The 14,225-nt window shown below is 45.9% G+C and overlaps 1 protein-coding gene across 7 annotated transcripts in view; it reads right to left on the reverse strand.

Annotated features, from left to right (window-relative positions):
* SGTA (small glutamine rich tetratricopeptide repeat co-chaperone alpha) overlaps nucleotides 1-14,225 on the reverse strand; it is a 728,086-nt gene that overhangs the window by 438,532 nt on the left and 275,329 nt on the right. For all 7 annotated transcript variants that reach the window (XM_069646646.1, XM_069646641.1, XM_069646636.1 and 4 more), the window contains exons 4-5: nucleotides 12,391-12,475; nucleotides 7,298-7,397 (exon numbers count right to left, since the gene is read on the reverse strand). In XM_069646646.1, the coding sequence (XP_069502747.1) occupies nucleotides 7,298-7,397; nucleotides 12,391-12,475 (185 nt within the window). The remainder of the gene's footprint in view (nucleotides 1-7,297; nucleotides 7,398-12,390; nucleotides 12,476-14,225) is intronic.

Below are 14,225 nucleotides of genomic sequence, written 5' to 3' on the forward strand. Positions count from 1 at the left end.
CGGGCAGAATAATTTTCTGATTTAAATGGAAATCAGACAACTTTAGGTAAAAATTAGGGTTTAACCCTCAATACCACTCTGTCCCTGTGGAACACAGTGTAGGGTGGCCCAGAAGACAGTGCCTGCAATTCGCTCACTCTTCATGCAGATGTTAAAGCAACAAGGAAAGTGGTTTTCAACGTTCGTAATCTTAATGGACAAGTGTGTAAGGGTTCAAAAGGGGCACACATTAAAAACTTTAGAACCAGATTAAGGTCCCAAACTGGGACTTGGAAAGGAGAAGGAGGGAACACATTGGTGAGTCCCTTTAATAATTGTATTATCAAAGGAATTTTAAAGTAGGAACATTCTTCCGAAGAGCGCTTGAAAATGGAAAGCGCTGCAAGATAACCTTTAATGGTCCCAACATTGAGGCCTCTATGTGCCAGGGACAAGAGGAAGGACAACACTTCCGTGATAGAACACAGAAAAGGATCAACATTCTTTTCCCTGCACCAGTTGCAAAACTTCTTTGTTGCTGGCCTTCTTGCCGAAAGCAACACCTCCATGACGTCATCTGGAAAGTCCCAATCCTTGTATCTCAGCCTTTCAGAGACCAAGCATGAAGGTTGAGAGTCCTAACCTCTGGATGGAGAGCCCGAGCCTCCATTTGTGAGAGAAGGTCCTCTATCTGGGGAAGACGTAACAGAGGGCAGATGGACATGTCTAGAAGGTCCGGGTACCACGTTCTCCTGGCCCAATCCGGGGCAATTCGGATCATGCGGTTTACGAACCAGCTCAATCTCCTGATGACTTGAGGAATGACGGGAATCGGACAGAACGCGTTTAGCAGTGGGAAGTTGCCCTCTGCCACAAACGCGCCCTAGGGCACCTCTCGGGAGAAATTCCCTTGAGCAATACTTTTCGCACTTCCGGTTGATTTCGGTCACAAACCAGTCTACCTGAGGGGTTCCCCGAAGGGTGAAGATCTCCTGAAGGACTTTCTGAGCCAGTCCCACTCGTGGGACACCGTACTCTGCCTGCTCAGATCGTCCGCCGTCATTCTCCTCTCTGGCTAGATGAACTGCCGTTAGGGAGATTTCTTCTTGAATTGCCCAATACCAGAGCCGAATTGCCCCTCTGCACAGAGGTAGTGACCCTACACCACCTCTTTTGTTTAGGTAATGCATGGCCACTGTGTTGTCTGTCATTATCAGGACATTTTTTCCTCTGACAGATGGCAGAAAAGCCTTCAGCGCTAGTCTGATTGCTCTCAGCTCTAAAAAGGTTGCTGTGTACTTTGGACTCTGATGGAGACCAACGACCGCTGATTGTCAAATCCTTGGCATGAGCTCCCCAACCCATGAGTGAGGCGCCTGTCACTACTGTAATCTCCAGCCATGGTTGCCAAAAATGTTCTCCTTTTAGGATGTTCTCTGTGCAAGTCCACCACAGAAGATCCTGCCGAACCTTGTTCGGAATCTGAAGGAGATCAGTTATATGAACTGAAAATTGGGACTGGTGAGTCTTTAGAGCACATTGAAGGGATCCCATCCTCAGGCGTGCTTCTGGCACTAGGAAAATGCAGAATGCCATGAGGAAGTCGTAGGCCTGGAGGATTTTGGGCATTTTGGAATTTGGAAACCATCTAAAGAATGTCTGGAGCCCTCTACTTGGGAGGCGAGCTCTTTCCCAAGGATTGTCTAACACAGCCCCTATGTACTGGAGCTGTTGTAAAGGTGTCATTTGTGACTTCTTGAAATTGAGAAGCCGAGTCTGAAGGAAGTGGCAGGTGACCTTCAAATGATCCATGGCTTGGTCAACCAATCTTCCAGGCAGGGGTAGATGTGAATCCCCCCCACTCGTGAGGTGCGCTGCCACCACTACCATTAACTTGGTGAAGATCCACGGGGTGGAGGTCAACCCGAATAGCAGAACTCGAAATTGATAGTGCGAATAGCCAACTACAAACCTCAGGTATTTTCTGTGCTCGAGATGGATTGGCACATGAAAAGAAGCACCCTGGAGGTCCAATGGCACTAACCAATCCTGAAGTTTAAGGGCCTGAAGGATCTGAGAAAGAGTGACCACCTTGAACTTGTCCTTCCTGAGGAGCTTGTTCAAGCCTCTTAAATCTAAGATGCGTCTCAGTCCTCCGTCCCTTTTGGGAATAAAAAAATATAGGGAGTACCATCCCTTGTTCCTTTCCGCTACAGGTAATGGTTCTATAGCACCTTTCTCCAGCAGGGTTAAGACTTCCTGCTGTAGGAGCGGGTCTGGAAACTTCAAAAAGAGTGTCTCCCTGGTGGATTGCTTTGAGGTTGCGTTAAAAAAGGAAGGCATAACCTTGGCCTATTATTTCTAGAGCCTAAACATCTGAAGTAATGGCTCGCCATTCTTGCAGATGCTGTGACAGCCTGCCTCCCACAGGTGTCTTGTGATCAAGTCCTCAAAGTGGTTTTGTGGCGGTTGCTGCAGTCACTGATGGTAAAGAGGCTGCGCTGGGGCTGGCTTTGCACGTTTTCCTCGTCCACCACAAGTGGCTTTTTTTCTGGCCTCTGTCTGGCCATTCCTCTCGCCTTTCCATATGAGTAGTAATAACGATGGGATCATCCCCTTCAATCAAGCAAATCTGTGCATTACCGTGCTAGTGGCCATGGACCTGCTCACACTATCTGCAGTGTCCAATCCAGACTGAAGTGATTCCTGCATAGCCTCCTTCCCATCTCCAACGATGGCTAGGAATCCTTCCCTTTCTTCCCCTTCTGGTATGTGCTCCGCCGACATTGTGATGCACTCCCACAGAATGTACGGAAATGTTGCCAAGGCACAAGTGGAGTTGGCCAATTTTACTGCCATAATCCCAGCTGAAAATACCTTGCGCGCCCAACCATTCACACGCTTGTCGTCCCTATCCGGAGGGATGGAAGGGTAGCCACCTTATTTGAAGTTGTGGCTGCCTGGACCACCAGACGAGTAGGGTGTTTGGACAGATAGCTGAGGTCGCTACTGGAAGGGCAGTATTTTGAAGTGAGGGACTTCTTCACCGGAGGAATAGTGTCCAGGGTCTCCCAATTTTTGTCCACCCTATTTTGTAAGGCTACATGGAAGGGTAAAATCGGATCTTCGGTGGGACCATGATCCAATATATCGGTCAGATCATCCTGTATGAACTGAGTTGGTGGTCTAGCCCATCCTAAATAATCGACCACCTTTTTTCATTCGCTGCCTGTAAGAGGGACTGGCATGTTCCCCTTGTTCTGGATTTGAACTTCAGGATTGAACTTCAGGATTTAAAATATTCTTTCCTTGGAAGAGGTTTAAAAATTACAAGAAATTCTGGGAGAGGTGTAGCAGTAGAGACTGAAGGCATTACAGCCTTTGCAGCTTTTTCTTTTGCTGCTATTTTGACAGCTTCTGGCTGAATAGGAGCCTTTGAAACATTTGGCGCCGAGGGCTTCGGGGTCGGCGTAGACTATGGTGCTGACAAAATAGTTGTTGTCGACGGAGCTGGCTTCAAGGGCGTCGAGCCGCGCTTCAAAGGCTCGCCCTTCAAGGTGTGTTGGGTTCTGGATGGCATCTGTGACCTTGAACGGTCGACTCGACCGATCTTTTTCGCTCGGGGTCCTGAATGGTTCCCGATCTTTTCTCCTTCGATCACCCGGGCTCGAGGGTGCGCGAGTGTCGGAACGGTAACGCTCCCAGCCGGCTTCCGAGGAAGGCGCGGACCGAGGCTTATTCTTTTCAAACACCTCCATCATTTTAATTCTAAAATGCTTCCCATTCTTCGGAGGAAGAAGGTTTTGTGGGGCATTTCATTCTTTTGGGGGATTCGTTTGAGGACGAGGTGGAAGTAGACCAGTGGTGTCTTTTTTTGGACTTTTTTCGTCAAAGATGAAGAGTGGTGAGAACCACTCGCGACCTAGACGGATTTCTCCTCACAGGACCTCGACTCGACACTAGAGGCTTTTCGGTCGAGTTTTCGACCTACCTGCAATTTTCCCTTCCTCTCTTGCAAGGCCTTCCCCGTCATTGCCTGACACTTCGTACAGGCCTCCATATCGTGGCTTCACCGAGGCACGACAGGCATTCTTGGTGCGGATCCCTGATGGACATTTTGGAACCGCAGGATTTACAATTTTTGAACCCAGAACACGGGGTAGTCAGGGTCGAGGAGGACATTCTCGAATATCGCTTCACAATAACTGCATCACAGAACTACTCGAGGCGCGCTGAGTCTCCGAAGCAACACCTACTGTGGAAAAAAAGAACTGAGGCCAACGGGCGCCGCGTCTGCTCCTTGTATACATGATGACGTCACCCTCGACAGAGGCCTTCGAGTCGACGACATCGACGCACGGCTGGTGAACTTTAATTGGAGAGGCGTAAATATTTGACACAAGCATGCGAGAGCAACCGAGTGTATCGTGAGAGCCCGAACCAATGAAAGGGAATTCTCACAGATTCTTCCAAACCCCCCCCCCCCCATTTTGAATAATGGGTTAAAATGGTGCATTATACAACACTGAAAAATTGAGTAAAAAATGCAATTGATCTTGTTGGGTAACTCATGAAAAAAATCCAATACATGCAAGTCACCAAAAGGGCAGTGGAACACTTCATGCCTTCCCCCACAATCTATGCCTGTATATCAAGCATTTTCATGCTCAATATGCACATACATTTCCATGCTGGCTGCACCAACATATGCCAGTATTCCCATATATGAATTTACTCAGGATTACTTTGTGCGTAGTGCCAGTAACAATATTACACGAAAACATGCCCAAGATGGCTCTGCCAATATATTGCAGTACCCCCAAGTAAGAACATACTGCTGTTATAAAAAATGCCATACCACAATAAGAAAACAAATCCAAACTTGATCCAATGTAGGCCAGTCTAGTAAGATAAATACACATATGCTTGCTTTATCATAGATGGCAGGTACAAAATGGCAAGCCATAGTATGAAATGGCTAGCATGGCGCACCATCTTGACAGTCTAGCCACGCAATAACACATGAGGTTGGAGAAGAGGGTGCTGGAACCCCGTTTAAAGGCAGCGCTGTATGTAGTGGTTTTCACTCATTGTGTTGGTGCCTCCGTGGTAGGCAAATGAGTCTTAAAACAAATAGGTGTGCGTAGTATTGGTTTTAATGGCCAATTGGTTGCTGCGCTCGTGAGCAACGATTTTGACATTCACATGAGAAAAAAGCCAATACCTGTTTTGACGATCAAGGCAATAGTGTATAGTGCAGAGATGGTCCTCGAGTAAGGTGTAGGATAGCATCAGTGGTGGGAGGTGTGCCTCTGTGTCCTTGATGGGTGGTCACGGCGATCAGTTGACAGATTAAAACCAATACTACAAACACCTATTTGTTTCAAAACTCATTTGCCCACCATGGAGGCACCAACACAATGAGTGAAAACCACTACATCCAGCGTCTTCTTTAAACGGGTTTCCAGCACCCTCTTCTCTTATCACAGTACAATGGACTTTGGAAGCATTGTCCCACAGGAAACCTGGAACGGCAGCAGGAGCAACCAGAGAATCCACAACCAGATAAACGCAGGGATCCGTTATTCCTTAAAACCTCCCTCCTCTATCTCAACACAAGGTTGGCCTTGCCAGAAAATGCCATTAAAACATGCCATGTAACTTAAGGAAAAGTAAATATTGCTCCAGTGCTCTCCAGGCCACCCTGCGACAGGCACCAAACCAGAACATTCACACACACGCACAATCACATTCATACCAATTCACTCATCCACACACCATCTATCACATCCACTCACACTATTCTCTACACATGCACCGCCCACAACAGTCACACCCACTCACCTGTCAATCATCCACACACTTGGGCATCCAAACAACAATCACATGAATACTCATTCAACCACCAGTTTCTCACAGGCACCTCTCACAGTCACACACATTGCATTCTCCACAAGAGCAACCATAACATTCATCCACACAGGCTGCATTCCCAAACACATGACACGTACACTCTCCACACTCCTACATACATGCACACACAAATACATCCATATCATTACATACACAATCTCAACACACATTCACTCACATACACATTTGCACCCCCAAAAAGAGAAGAAGAAATACCCTTAAGAGTTCTGCACGAGCGATGCTCCTTCCATACAGGCTACTGGCTCACACGAGGGTTGCAGACAGGAAGCAGGAACCCTGCTTCATGTCTGATGTGTGATGCAATCGCATACAAGGAGCATTTGATTCTTACGCTATTCAGCCCTGGCCCAGCCCTCCCCCTGGCTTAAAGTCATGGTGAAGGGCATGACTGCCACCCAAAACCCCGGAACTGGGGTTGCACCCAACCCCCTGCACTGGAGATTATGTGGGGCCCCTATTACACCAGTGCTCTTTCCCTATTGAGGGTTCCTTTGCTCCAGTTTCATAAGGTGATGTCTGGTACTCCCTTTGATCCTCTACTAGCCTCTTTGGTAAGGTCTACTTTTCCTGCTCTTGCTCCAGTTCCCATTCACCTAATTTGTCTTTTTACTCTGATATGTTCCCTATGGCCTTTAAAGCTGCAACTGTTCCGCTTTTAAAGAAACCCTTGCTTAGTACATCTGATCCTTCTCATTTATGGCCTATCTTGTTTGATTCCATATCTTTCGAAACTGTTCAAACAACTTGCTCATGCTCAACTTCTCTCATCTAAATCTTCAGAACTTACTTTGGCCTCCCCAATCTAGTTTGACGCGACTTCTCCATGAAAACAGCACTTCCGTCAGTTTCCAATTATATTCTTCATACGTGCCATCATAAACAGTCATCGCTATTGATCTTGCTGGACCTCAATGCCACATTCGACACGGTTGATCATTCTACTTTACTCTATGATCACTTGGGTTTTCTGGTACTGTTCTAAAATGGTTTTCTTCCTATTGCTCTAATCAATCCTTTATTTCTTGGCTAGGTCTTTCCTCCCGTAGTCCTCTTTCACATGGTGGTCCTCAGGGGTCAGGTTATATTCACACTTTACACTGCCTCTCTCGCTTCCTTAATCTCGGACCTTGGTTTTCAAGTACACCTCTACGCAGATGACACCCAGATTTTGTTATCGTTTAATGATTCTATACCTCACCCTTTTAGAATAGAAACATTAAAAGACAATGAATACGTGAGTGGATAGAATGGAGAATGACATGGGTGTTCACAGGGGAGCAGCCAAACGTTTGATGAGGTGATGGCAAATGACAGTATCTTAAAGGAGAAACAAGAGGTTGAGATCAGACTTCAGAGAGAAGCCCAAGAAAATAATACATTATACCTGTTGCAGAAATAAACCGCATTGCTAGGATTCAATTCCAGCGATTTTGTATAGCATGAAACTGCACCTTCAAAGTTTTCAGTTTTCATATGTTCATTTCCTAGACCAACAAAAATAAAGAGTGAAAGAGTGAGTAAGTGCATATAGTCAATACCAAAAAGAACCAGACAAAGGATATGATTTCTAGTAAAGCCACCCACTCATCAAGGAGCACGAAAGTGCCAAAAACAGATTAAAGCAATGGCAGGCTAAGGTTAAGTTAGAACAAAAAACAGCAGTCCACGGAAGAGGTGGTTTGGTAGTCAGGAGAGGGCCACGCCGACACAAATCACTGCAGGGCCAATAAACCATAAATAACCACAGCATCGGAGGTATTGTAACCCAATGATAGAGAGGGAAACAACTCTAGCTTTCAAAGCGGCAGCAGTGATGAAGGGGGACAAGAACTACAAACTAGCAAACATTGATACAGGGAGTAAGAAGGAATTAGCAAACAATGAATCTGCTAAGAGTAAGCAAGGAGTGGAGAAGTGCACAGCCAGCATCAGAAATGAAGGAGTAGTGATGAAGACCACAAGCATCAGAAAAGGGACAACATGGAGAAGGGGGCATTTTACTAGGATCAGGGACACACTGTTACAGCTCGGTTTAAAAATAAAACATTGGAGGCCTTGAACCCCATATGGAGGGAGCTCTTTTTTAGCATCAGGATTAGAAGCGAGCATGTCAAGGGCAGTAACTAACAAAGGTTAAAGGAGGGAAAGAGTGGAAGCCACCACCATCAGTTTGCAGGGTGTGTGGGGGGGGGGGGGAGGGAGAGGACACTGATGCAGAGGGCATAACCTCGCATCCGAGGCAAAACAGCAAGGGGGAGCAGACTTCAAGCAGCACATCCCTGTTAGGCAAGTTTTTCCAAGTCCAACTGGTGTGGGACTTCATAAGACTTATTTATTGGTATTAGGGACCCAACTCTTAATATAGGCCTGTACTACACAAGTAGGTAGAGAGGCTGAGCAGCCAGGCTCATCTTATGAGGGGTAATGTGAGCTGAAGAGCAGTACCTTGAAATCAGTAAACACAAGGATCCAAGTAAACTCTTACACACACTCTTACACACAAAGTTATATAAAATATAGATCTACACAAGGCACTTAAGTTAATCTAAAAACACAGCAACTAACAATAAGCTTCCACTAGATGCCGGCCTATGCATAGCATGTGATCTAAACAGATTACACAAGCGTTTGGGAGGGAAAGTTTCAGAATTGGATAAATCACAGTTTAGCAACTGTTATAATAGTCCTTTCGCCAAGAGTGATGTATGTAGTCCGTTTCCAAGCAATAAAAAGTGTTACACAATTTAAAACCTATGGAGGAACCAACACTGCAAAGGCAAGAGGGTTGAGAAGAGGAACCTTTAGGAAACCAGAACAACCAAAGTCAAGTGGATAGTCCTGTTTCTGATGCAGCTCTTCAAAGAAAATGTTCACCAGTCAGTAGTTCTTTAAGAAACACAGGAGCTCAAGAGGAGCCTACCTGGTGGTGCACAAGCTGTAACGCCTGTGAAAAGGAGTTGAGGTCAACTCTAAATTGGAGAATGAAGCACTTCCCAAGCCAGAAAGCACAAAAAAATGGCAAACAGTTATTCCACCAGCCCCAAGGTACCTTAAAGATTAAGCTAAATTTGTAGCTGGCTTCCTTCCTGATGCAGACCCCTATTCCTGCTCCTTGGTCGTGGTGATGAAGAGGGTGGTTGGGGGGCTCTGGCTGGCTTCTGCAGCAGCACTCTGGAGAGGGACTCGGCAGCAACGGATTCCACTCACTTCAGCGGCTCTTTGAGGTTTTGATGCCTTTCTCTGCGCCAAGAAGGAACAAATATCCCTGGTTGGATTTTCCTTGGTCCTGAACTCTGGTGGGGGGAGTTTTGATAAAGTATTCCTGCTTCTGTAGGACCCCATGGATGCCTGCGAAGTTTCAGCCGGATTCGTTCTTCGGAAGACAATGCACTCCAAGATGGTCCAGGTACCCTGGGTATTAGGATATTGCAACCCAGAATGGTCACAGTAAATCAGGGGTTGGCCCAAAACTAAGCAGGTCTTGAGGTTAGTGGGTTCCACCAGCCTAAGGGAGAACGTCATCCTTGGAGGGTCTTTCCTGTCTATATGAAAATTGGGTCAGCCCGGCTGCAAGGCTTCACCAGTGCTTTTGCGGTCCTGGAAGGTGCTGCTGGCGTCTGTGCTCTTCTTCCGATTCCTTGTTCCAGTGGTGGACTCTGCCTGTAGTCCAAAAATCCTTGTTTTTTATATGCAATCCCATTCATTCACAGCCATGCAGCTGCCCAGTTAGAACTTGTATTCAGCTAAGTATTCCTGGAGACAAAGGACAGCGAAGTTTCGGGCTCCTCCTTCACTTCCTGCCTTCCCAGATACAGTGGAGCCTGGGCGGGCTTCAGGGCTGAAGCCCGCCAAAGGCAAAACAAGTCAAGGACAGTAAGGAAGGCATGGCATCAACAGTAAGACAGACACGTGACCACAGTTGAAGGTGGTTTATTGAACTTCAAATAAGGGTGTGATAAACGCCTTTCTAATCCTAAATCTACAGATGGGAGCAAGCTACGACCATCAAAAAAATAATAACCAAGTCCTAGTCGTGTCTTGTGAAAACAAAAAGGGCCTATACTAAAAAATAATATTGCCAATCCTTACCTCTAAATACAAAGTGTGGGAAACCAGGTTATGGAAAAGAAAGACTTATTCAAAATATGTCAGGAGGTTCAGGTCGTTGGCCTCCCTTCCCCACGTTTTCAGCAAGGGATAAGGCAGTTCACTCGAGCGTAGCACAATCTCTGGCTTCTTTAACACGAACATACAGTTCGAAGCAATAGCATCAGGGCCTTCAATGAACAAGTCTCCTTGTTCTCAAAGTCCGTTTACCACAAGGGCCTGATGTAACCAAATAAACAAGTTCCTTTCCTCTTTAGATTCTCACAAGTAGTCACTGTAGGTTATTCTCTAGTCACCACGGATCTCCTCAGCCAGGCTCTGATACCTTTAGCACAATGTTCATCACTTTGGCTCCCCCTCATCCAGGCTCAGAACCCTTCTATACAATGTTCAAAGGATATTCCTTTTTTGGGTGACTCACAGTTCACCCGGGATCCCCCTCAGCCGTACTTTGATCCCTTTAACACAATTCGTCTCCCTCAGCCGGTCTTGGACCAATGTGAATTTTACATCATGTATCGAATGAAGACTTTCAAATGTGCTCAGGGTTCGGCTTGACCCGTTGCAGGACCACTTTGATTACACAATTCCTTTTCTTTTAACATTTGTTACCTTTTAGTTGGTTACCTAACAGACTTTCGAATGAGCACCCACATGATGCCGGACCACTCTGTCTACGGTATTGTATTAGCTTCAAAGTTCAGCCACTCTTCTGCTGTTCTAATTATATTTGCAATGCTTGCCACATATGCTTCATACAGTGCTCTCTTCAATTTTCTTTATACAATGTTGCCGCTTGCAACCTTGGTTTCCACACAGGCCGGTCTGGCATCATTCAGTCCAACTCACTTGCTGTGGGGACTTCACTAGCGCTGCTTTGTTGTAGGAGCCAAGGACAGTACCACAGCGGCAAACTCCTTTCCCCGCCTTGACTATTGATGCGGGAGAGCCCTGGGTACCTCCGACACACAATGCAATATTCTTCAGCTTTAATTCCAGGTCTTACATTTCCTATTCTGGAAGGCTCATGAAAGATACATTCTTTCGGTGAAAAGGTCAAGGGCACTTCCCTTCTTGCAACCCTCTCCAGTTTTGCTGGCTTCCACATCGTATTAAACTTCCATCTTGGGACTGCTGCTTCCTCATGTGCTTTGCCTTGCTCAGCCTTTTATCCTTGTGTGAAAGTGGGATGCAAGTCAGGTGTGTGTGTGTGTGTGTGTGTGTAATAATCAGTAATTGCCTGACCCTGCCTGACCATTGTAGTGGGACATGTCAGGGATACGGTGAGGTGTTAGTTTCCCCCCCACAGTGAGTTGTCTGAGAAAGAATGTGTGTCGGAAAAGGAGTGGGGGTTGTGTTCCCACATATCCTGGTAGGATGGGGTAAAGTTGTTAAAAGGAAGGGGATACCGCGTCTCGCTGTCCAGTGTCCCACTCCCCGAAGACCCCTCTTCCAGGTCATCCTCCTGCACTGTTCCACCCCCAGGAACTGGATCCAAAAGCGAAGGTTGTGTCCTGTCCACCTGGATGACAAATCCCCCAGGGACTAGCAGGTGAGACACCTTCAGGTTTCTCACAGGACCCAAACCTATTCTAAAGGATAGAGGAAAGGCCCAGACCTGAAACCACAAATGGCAAAAAAAAAAAAAAGACAGGGGCCATTTTTGGAAAAATGGTCTCCCATGGGTGCTGTACTGCAGCTGAGAAACCAGCCTGCTAGTAACCTGCACAAAAGGTAGTTAAAAGTAACCACTGCCACCAGTCAGTATAACAAAAAGTTACATGAGAAGTAGGACAAATAGTTCGTAGGTAACACCACAGCACTCCACATAAGGTGGTGTGTGCTGGACCCACAAAAGAAAAAGAAAGGTAGGATAAAATGTATCCTACTATTCTTGAGAACAGTACTTCTCACAAGAAAATGTATTTAAACATTTAGAGGAGTCCAAGAGACTCATCAGTGTCACTACAAAAATGCAGGAGCGAGTGGCAAAAGGTTCCATTCACTCGGGAAGTGAAAATCAAAAAGTATCCAGATTCCAGCAAGTGCTGGGGGTCTCTAAGATTAAAGGCAATTAGCACAGAAACTGAATATTCTCCCTAACAAACCCCAGCATCATTGGAAGGGAGCGGTATTAGAGGGACAACTAGAGAATTAGAGGTAGAAACAGAACGAGAGCTCAAAGAACACTGAATATACTGGCTAACTGTACATGCAACTTGAAGCAATGTTTAAACATAGGCTCAGATGTTAAAATCTAGTACCTCCAGCGGGCACCAACCTCAGGCACACTCCTATCTACCATTGTCGATCAAGTAAACAGTGCACAGTCAACAGCAAGCACAAATCACATTAGAATTCAAGATTCACCTTCAGATTTCAACCGCTCTGCTTCAGCCAAATCATCATCGGATGGCAAGATGGGCTCGGATGTTACTCGAACGGAGGGAGGCTCCTGAAAAAAAGAACTGTATGAAAGCAAGAACACAGTGCGACAAAAATCAGCCTTGGGGCAAGAGTACAGACGGGCCAAGAGTACAACAGTGAGAACGGATCAGTACCATTAACAGCTTCATTTTTCGTTTAAATCTTTGTATTGCTAGTTTGACAAATATTCTACAATTCAATGAACGAAAAAATATCAAAACATTTTTCTGAAAAATGAAAGCCTAGCCATTGTCAGAATCAGAAAAGATTCTATTTGGAAGCCATTTGGAAGACATTCAGTTTCTTCACTGTAATAAAAGCTCAAATATTTAGGGTAAAAACCATCAGAAACAAAATATTTATCAATACAAAAAAAATTAAGTTTATGCAAGTGACATGTTTCATATAAACAGTTGCTTCTTTGACATGTATTTGATTGGTCTTGAAGGGTGTACATGGTTCATGTAAACCACAAATGCACTTTACAATAAAATTTTAATAAAATATATACGAATGCTGCCTGAGTCTGCGTGGAGAAAATGTGATGAGTTGCAAGTTATTCAGGAATGTTACACTAGTGATAGAGGAATATTTGGCCTTCCATCCACCGGCAAGTCAGGCAGATGAACAAGTTACTCTCTTACCTGGTAACGTTCTTTCGATGGGATGGTCCGACGACGTATTCCATGTCTATGACATGCAATCACCACAGCTGTGCTGCTTTGGAAAATCTTTGGCGTCTGCGTCGATGACGTCGATACGCCGCCCACGAGGATCTCCAACGGCCGACGTCACTGGATGTTATAAGTAGGACGCACGACGCCCGTAGCCTCAGTTGTCGTTTTTTCCCCAGAACGTGTGGCACCAGTCTTCTGCCAGACTGACACACAAAGCCTTGCGGAAACGTAAGCTGCAATCGCATAAAAAATTCTGTAGCGGGATAGGCAGGGAGGGAGCGATATGGAATACGTCGTCGAACCATCCCATCAAAAGAACGTTACCAGATAAGAGAGTAACTTGTTCTTCGAGGGGATTGGGTCCTCAGACATATTCCATATCTATGACAGACTCCCAAAGCAGTACCAATGCAAGGAGGTGGGAAAAGAATTTAGAAAACAGAAATTTAGAAAGCCCAATCAAATTGCGGAGTAAAGGACCGCCTTGCCAAAAGCCAGATCCTGCCCTCGGATGGAATCGAGGGAGTAGTGACGTACAAAAGTATGTACCGAAGCCCAGGTGGCTGCATCACAGATGTTACGAATAGGAACACCCCTCTGTAGGGCAGTAGAGGCTGCCATACCCCTGGTAGAATGGGCCTGCAAGCCGACCGGTGGGTCCTTACCCGCCAAGCGGTAACACTCAGAAATAGCCAGAATAATCCAGCGAGACAAAGTCTGTTTCATCACAGCTTGTCCCAAACGCTTTCCAGCGTAACCAATGAAGAGTTGATTGTCCACTCCGTTAGGGAGAATTCTCTGTAAAGGCTAATTTCCCAAACCTAGTGAGTCCCTCAGCAGCTTTGCTGGATTTTTGGTGTTTATTTTTTTCTCCTGCTAAGTTTACTCCCACTCTTAGACATGATTTGAGGTGTTCCTTTGTCTTTCCATGTGTTTTATGGGCTATGGGGTCTTTTACTCCGTATGGTTTCATGTGTTTTTGGATGTAGGTTACACAGCACCCTCCGTGCCGCAACCCACGGGATGTCGTAGCGACCCCCCAACATAGACTCCATACCCTGGGACTGACTACTATCTCCCAGGGCATGTAAAGTCACCATT

The sequence above is a fragment of the Ambystoma mexicanum genome, chromosome 1p, assembly GCF_040938575.1.
Source record: "Ambystoma mexicanum isolate Mex_15411 chromosome 1p, UKY_AmexF1_1, whole genome shotgun sequence".
NCBI classification, from domain to species: domain Eukaryota; kingdom Metazoa; phylum Chordata; class Amphibia; order Caudata; family Ambystomatidae; genus Ambystoma; species Ambystoma mexicanum.